This window comes from Lupinus angustifolius, chromosome LG15, assembly GCF_001865875.1.
Source record: "Lupinus angustifolius cultivar Tanjil chromosome LG15, LupAngTanjil_v1.0, whole genome shotgun sequence".
Taxonomy (NCBI): Eukaryota; Viridiplantae; Streptophyta; class Magnoliopsida; order Fabales; family Fabaceae; genus Lupinus; species Lupinus angustifolius.
In genome coordinates this window covers 4,351,141-4,358,729 of record NC_032023.1, presented here as the reverse complement: position 1 = coordinate 4,358,729, position 7,589 = coordinate 4,351,141, and the positions used below count along the sequence as shown (strand labels likewise).

The 7,589-nt window shown below is 37.2% G+C and overlaps 1 protein-coding gene across 7 annotated transcripts in view; it reads left to right on the top strand.

The window, feature by feature from the left end:
- Positions 1–7,589, top strand: part of LOC109328187 (nuclear pore complex protein NUP205-like) — a 47,795-nt gene that overhangs the window by 18,996 nt on the left and 21,210 nt on the right. For 5 of the 7 annotated variants that reach the window (XM_019561521.1, XM_019561524.1, XM_019561519.1 and 2 more), the window contains 8 exons: positions 2,783–2,869; positions 2,979–3,056; positions 3,482–3,685; positions 5,747–5,839; positions 5,947–6,060; positions 6,180–6,350; positions 6,454–6,509; positions 6,618–6,690. In XM_019561521.1, coding sequence (XP_019417066.1) covers positions 2,783–2,869; positions 2,979–3,056; positions 3,482–3,685; positions 5,747–5,839; positions 5,947–6,060; positions 6,180–6,350; positions 6,454–6,509; positions 6,618–6,690 — 876 coding nt within the window. The remainder of the gene's footprint in view (positions 1–2,782; positions 2,870–2,978; positions 3,057–3,481; positions 3,686–5,746; positions 5,840–5,946; positions 6,061–6,179; positions 6,351–6,453; positions 6,510–6,617; positions 6,691–7,589) is intronic. The other 2 variants (XM_019561520.1, XM_019561523.1) reach the window with 2 other exon arrangements.

Genomic DNA, 7,589 nt, shown 5'->3' with positions numbered 1-7,589 from the left:
CTTGCAAGATTAGGCAAGATGGATTTACTTATGCCAGCCTTGGACCTTGTGATCATAGGGTGAGAAGGTTGAGGGTCAGGTGTTAAGGATGATGAGGAGGAGGGAGGAAGGGTAGTGGAGGATAAGGGAAATATGGAGCTGTATGAATTAGAGGATGCAGGATTAATAGGGTTATTTAAAATTGCAGTGTCAGAAATAGGTGTGAGGGAAAATGGAGAATTTTGAGAAGGGTTAATGTGATTAAGGGCAGATGTTGGTTCTGAGGGATAAGTATTTTCAGTGGTGTAGTTGTTGGGAGAGGTGTAGTTGTGGTTAGATAGGTTGTTTGGTGTAGGTGGATGATGAGTGTAGGGGTCAGAGGTGGATGAATCAGAGGACAAGGGTTTGGTGGGGTTTTTATAGGGAAAGGATAGTTCATTAAACTTGACATCTTTAGAGATGTATATTTTTCCATCATTGGATAGGCACTTATATCCTTTATGCATAGAGGAGTACCCTAAAAAGGTGCATTCTGTGGATCTGAAGTCAAGTTTGTGGGAGTTGTAAGGTCGAAGTAAAGGGAAGCAGGCACAGCCAAAAATCTTTAGAGAAGTATAGTCAGGGTTGGATCCAAATAGAAGGTAATAAGGGGATTTGTTGTCAAGGGTGGCAGAGGGGAGTCTATTAATTAGGAAGACAACAGTGGTAAAGGCATATTCCCAGAAGGTGGGAGGTAATCCTGCATGGGCTAATAGGGTTAGGCCAGTTTCCACTATGTGTCTATGCTTTCTTTCTACTGTTCCTTGCTGGTGATGAGTATGAGGACAAGATAGTCTGTGTGAAATACCTAGGTTGGATAGATATGAGGTAAAGGGTCTAAATTCACCTCCCCCATCAGTTTGGACAGCTTTGATGGTTTTAGTAAATTGGGTTTGAACCAGTTTGATAAAGTGTTTGAAGATGGTTAAGGTCTCAGATTTTTGTTTAAGCAGGAATATCCATGTGTGTCTGGTTTTAGCATCAACTATTGACAAGTAATATTTAAAACCAGATTCAGATAGAACTGGTGCAGGCCCCCATAGGTCTAGGTAGAGTAAATCAAAGGAATTAGAATAACAAGTAATTGAATGAGGTGAGTGTATCCTATGGGACTTGCCATAACAGCAAGCATTACAGAAAACAGAGGCAATTTTATTTGAGTAAGGTATTTTACAAAGAGACAAAATATTGTTTACAATGGTTGTGTGAGCATGACCTAGCCTACAATGCCACAAAAATTGGGTAGAACATAGGGAGAGGAGGGAATTGGGTAATTTTGGCCAATGTGAGAGTTGGTTGATTTAGATGGGTGATGGTCAGGTCTGGGTCCCTTAGGATAGTTGGATTGGGGGTTAGTAAAGTGAGAGGGAGGATATGGGTAAGGGTAGGCTGGATAGGGGTTGGGAATGTTATAGGGGGCAAAGAAACACCATGCTATGTCATGCCCAGGTCTGTTGCAGTGAGTGCAGAAGAAACTACTTCCATACCTGCCAGAGGGTCTGTTACCCCTATTAAATCTGCCATTTCTTTTGTTGGAACGTCCCCCTCTTGATCCATCATTGAAAGATGGAGAAATTGAGTCATATCTGTGTGTAGGAGGGGATGTTGTTGAAGGATAGGTGGGATTGAAGTGACTAGGATTGGGGCCAGAGTGAGTTTGTTGGTGTGGTGCAGGAACAGAGGCTATATTGGCTGACAGAGCATCAGAGACAGCTTTGTGTTTGTTCTTGATGATTCTTGATTCAAAGGTCAGCAAGAATTGTTCTAGCTCATTGATGGAGGGTGGATCCAGTTGGCTCTCAATAGCTGTGATGACAGGTTGGAATTCTTCACTTAATCCATCAAGGATATAGTCAGTGTGTTCTGCTGTGGATATAGGGGTGCCTATAGAGGCAAGAGAATCAGTTATGGCTTTGATTTTGGAGAAATATTCTGAAATGCTGTTGTTGCTTTGAGAAATTGTGCGCAGTTGGGCCCTGAGTTGCCTGCTTCTAGCCTTAGTGTGGGCATTGCAAAATGTATGAAGTTCAGCCCATAATTGACAAGATGATGTGCACCCAAGGACTCTTGTGTGTAAGGAGTCAGAGATGGAGTTGAGGATCCAGGCAATGATGGTTTGATCTTGCTCCTCCCAGCTAAGGAATGTAAGATTGATGTGATGATGAGTACTATCAAAGTTAGAGAGAAATTTGGGTGGAACATCAGTGGGGTGAATGAATCGTATTGCTCTGTTGGATCTGAGAACAGAGAGCATGAATTGGCTCCAAGTGAGATAGTTTTTCTCACTGAGTCTTGTAGAGGGTATGGGAAGAGAGAAAGATGGAGAATGTGCTCGAATAGGGGGAGCAGATGAATGGGAAGGTGGAGGAGTGGAGGGAGCTGAGGCAGTGGCCATTAGGGCGAGTGATACCATGTAAAAAGATAAAAGATATAAAGAAATGAAGAGAAATCTTATTGAAAAATTGCAATTACAGAGGAGGAGCTTATCCCTTTAAATAGAGGGAAAGCAATAGAAAAAGTAAAACAGATTAGTAACTGCATAAAGCAGTTACTGATCCTAACAACTTCCAGCAGGTGCACATAACAATTAGCACATGCTAATTGTTAATTGGCACATGATAAATGCTTAAGTAAAACTTAACTAACTCTATTCTCTAATAAGTGCTTAGCAGAGTGCAAACAGTCAGATTTTTTTGCATTGTTTTCCCAATCATTTGCAGTTATATTTACAGTTTTTAAAAGAATCTTGACTTGCTTGATGCAGCTACTTTATGAGCTATGCATTGATCCACTAACATGTGAACCTACAATGGATTTGTTGTCAAATAAAAAGTACCATTTCTTTATTAAGGTAAACAGTTTTTTTCTCTACTAGATGTTGTTACCCTTTTCATTTCAAGTCCTTGTGTATAATTATGATAAGATTTATCTCTGATTTGAATTCCCTTGTTGTTATGCAGCACCTTGATACAATTTGTAGTGCTACACTTCCTAAACGGAATAGTAACCAGCCTCTTCGTATCAGTTCGCTTCATCAGGTTTGTTTGCAAATCATCAATTTCCCTGATTTCTTTCCCGCATATGATTCTAACATCTTTGCACTCAGGGTATCAGATCTCTTTAGATGTTTTGTAAATTAACTAAAGTAGAACCTTATTCAAAAAGCACCTTTAGTTTGGATTTGGTGATGGTAGTATAACATAGTAAACACCTTTCTAATTAGCTTTCAATGATTTTTTTTGGGTGGGGAGGGGAGTGTAAGTTCAGAAAGGGATACAAACTGACTCTGAATGATTCTTCATTGATAACCTTCTGCATGCTTTATTCATATTACGATTTTTATGTTTCTATCTGAATCAATGTTACCAATTACCTGGGATGGATTAATGCGTTACTATTAAGTTATACAATATTATGGTTGGGTTTGATATGGGTGTTCTGTTCCCTTGCTTGCCTTTCTCAGAGAGCATGGCTTTTAAAACTTTTAGCGGTTGAACTACATGCTGGTGACGTTAGCAGCTCCACACATAGAGAAGCATGTCAAACAGTCCTCTCTCATCTTTTTGGGCAAGATATGCTTGAAATTGGTGGAGGCCAGGCTATGTCTCCATTTTCGCTTCAAGCTACTTACGAAAATGCTGCTATAAGAACTGTCAGTAAGAGTAAGGTACTAGTAGTTACTGAATGCTGCATGATTCATTTGGTATTATGGCCTTACATATTACAGACATATCTTTGATTTTATAGTTTACTATATACTAAATGCATTGTCATCATTATAGACCTGGGTTGGTAAAATTTCTATCACATGTCTACTATTAGAGAACTAGGCAAGCTTACTATGTAAGAGTTACAGATAGTTAGAAGTTTCAGTTTCTGACAGCTGTACAGTGGCAGTACACTTGTACTGTCATATATTGACATCTGTACAATGTAGTACAACACTTGTATGAACTATATATACACCTCTCTCATTTTTAATAATGCAATGAGAATTCATAATATTCAATAACAGAAAACAGTTTCTGTTTCTCTATTCTCTCTATTACATCTATATATCCAATGCATATCTTGGATTATATAACAGAAATCAGTTTCTGACAGCTGTACACTGGCAGTACACTTGTACTGTCATATATTGACATCTGTACACTGTACTAAACACTTGTATGAACTATATATGCACCTCTCTCCTTTTTAATAATGTAATGACAATTCATAATATTCAATAACAGAATACAGTTTCTGTTTCTCTGTTCTCTCTATTACATCTACATATCGCATGCATATCTTGGATTACATATTATTTAATAAATTCTGAAGTTATTGCAGTGGATGTGGAATTGAATTAGTGAAATTGCTAATGCTTGTATGAAATTTCATTGCTGGACTGATTTAATTGTGGCTGATAGTGTATAACCCATATCCTATCCAGGAAAGGGACACCTCTATCAACTCATTAGAGTTAAAATGATGAATGAATGGAAACAAAAAGGAAATTGAAAGTAGGGAGAATAATGTGGAGTCTTTTTGGTTTATTATTCTCTGAAGAAAGTTGTAATTATAAATAGGAAGAGAGAAAATATCTCCACAAATATCTCAAATCCTCAGATGATCTAAGAAAGCAACAATCAGTTTAAGTGGGAAAAAGCTTGTCCTTATCCTTATCCTAGTCCTAACAAATAACTGCTAACTTTTCTGCCATTGCTTCAAACTGGTGCATAGATTTGTTTAAGTGTCAAAATCCCTCCTTGGTTGAGAATATTAGCCTAGAGCAACTTATAATGATTTGGGCAATCCCCCCATACGAGTGAGCTTTTCGGGTGGAGTTAGGCCCAATTATTCTAATAATATCACTTATACCCAACCTGCACATCAAAATTTCGAAGTGTGGTCTTGAGGTCCTTGAGTTAGGGATTTTAGCAGTTTATTTTCCTGTGATAGTGTTCTGAAATGAACACACCATTAGTCCTCTAGATACAAGAGATGAGATCTCAGTCTCTTGATGAGTAGTATCTTCCTTCATCATGATGTTGGATCATGATTACTCTATTCTGTCATCTGATCGGAGTTGGCTTCTCTCATGATTGGAAGGTGTTTACAACCTAAATTATTTGGTTTGTGCATAATACAAGGCTGTTATGAATATTAACAAATTAGATGTGTTACATTTATATCATTCCCTAAGTCTAAATGAATACATCTTCCTGCCCCGTTCCCCAACCTGAAGTAACACAAAATGATTTCATTTATAAGCTAGACAAAGTAGTAGAAGAGAGTATTTGTTTGTCTTCTTCTCAGTCAGAGTTTTGTGCAAACTGAATTATATTGTTGCTGATCTTCTCATGATAAGCTCTCCAGTTTAATATCTATGTCTTGTTGGTGTAAAATTTTTCATTTAGTCAGTACATCATCCACCATTCATGTTATTACCTTTTTTTTAAAGTCAATGATGGTTAAAATATGAATGGTGGATGATTGTCTGAAATTGTAAAAAACTCTGAAGTGTCAATGCATAGATATTAAACTCTAAGCTTTAACTGGGAATGACAATTATGAACATTATACTATGATTGCAAATAGGAATAGTTTCTATAATACACTGTTGTCGTTATCATTTGGTTTAAAAAATTGCCGTACAGCCATAACTACTTCCATATCTCTTGATTATTACTTAGTCACAGCTTCCTTTTCACATATCATCTAAATTTATTTCATTGAAATTCAGGTATTAGAATTGCTTGAAATCATCCAGTTTAGATGCCCAGATACTTCTTCTAATCTCTCAAATATTGTGGCTGGTATGAAGTATGACTTGCTGGTGAGATACTAGTCCTTGATGGACATAAGCTCCTGCTGATGATTAGCCCTTGACTATTTTAGTCAATCATCTTATTATTACTTTCTTTTGAACGGATATTTTTCTAGGTAGAAGACATACTTGGAAATCCTGGAAATTCTGGAAAGGGTGGTGTCTACTATTATTCGGAGAGAAATGATCGTCTAATTGACCTTGCTTCCTTCCATGACAAACTTTGGCAGGTTAGGTCACTTCCTTAATACTGTTGATTGATATTTATTTGTAATTTCCTAGATTTTAGTTTTGCATTTCTCATTTCCTTTAATTAATATAAGATGTTCAATCTAATTTCTTGTTCCAGAAATATACTTCTACTTATCTCCAGGTGAGTAACCTAGGCAGTGAAGTTGAGCTAAATGATGTAAGAGAGACAATTCAACAGTTGCTGAGATGGGGGTGGAAATACAATAAAAATCTGGAGGAACAAGCTGCACAACTACATATGGTTACTGCCTGGTCTCAGATTGTTGAGGTATGGCTCTTCATTCCACTTGTTTAATATATATTTTCTCCGGCTTTTTTCTTTTCTTTCCGTACATATGGTTATGCTCTCTAATTTGTTCTATTTGAAAAAGGTGTCTGCTTCTAGAAGATTAGCACTGCTTGAAGATCGATCTGAAATTCTATTTCAGTGAGTCTATAATTGTCCATCTTTTGATAAAAACATGTAGTCACCTTTGTCATTATGGCTCTTCTCATTATTGTTGTGTTTATTATATCTGTTACATTTTATTGCTAGGGTCCTTGATGCATCTCTTAGTGCTTGTGCGTCTCCCGACTGTTCATTGAAGATGGCATTCATATTATCACAGGTAGATAGTTAAATTTATCATTACATTTTCAAGACATGTTGATGGAGTCTATTAAAGACTAAGAGTTAGTTAGAAAATGTAAGACAAAGACAGTTAGGCTAAACGGTTACTGTTTCTGTTAGTTAGATAATAGGAGGTAGCTTGCTGAGCACGTTTCCTCCTATAGTAGCTTATCTAACACGATTCCTAAGGTTCTATATATATAGATGTAGTACAACCCTTGTAATCAGTCAATCGATTGAATAGAAAGTAATCTGGTTTTCTTTTTTCTTCTCTATTTTCCTTTTCTCTCTTTCATTCTCTTTGGAGTCTAATTTCTCTATTTTACATCGTATCAATCGCCTCCATGGTAAATGCCTCTGATTCCGATCTCCATGTCCATAATTCTCCACCCACTCTGCTTCTGCGGCTCCTCTTAAAGTTTTGTATCCTTCGTTCTCACTTATGCTTCCAACTATGAATCTCACAGTGAAAAATTACCTCACATGAAGTCAGTATATGCTTGCAGTTTTGAAGTCAAATGAAGTTCTCTATCTTGTGCAATCATCTGAAATTCCTCCGCGTTTCCTTAGTAGTCGTGACAGGGCTTACAATCATATAAGTCCTGGCTATTCTAGCTGGTAAGAACAAGATCAAACTATCTTCTCTTAGTTGTTGAATTCTATCTCAGAATCCATACAACCTCGAGTTATTGGTTGCATGTACGCCTGACAGTTGCGAAGCATTCTGCAATGCTCACACCAAGGCATGTTGATAGGGTTAGGCCAGAGCCAAAGCCTAATATTGAAAATGTATATAGAAGGGGAAATAGGAAAGTTGTTAAAAGATTCCAAAAATACCCCTAGTAGTTAGTTGTTAGTTAGGCTATAAATAAAGAGCTAGTTTTAGAGAAGTTTAGC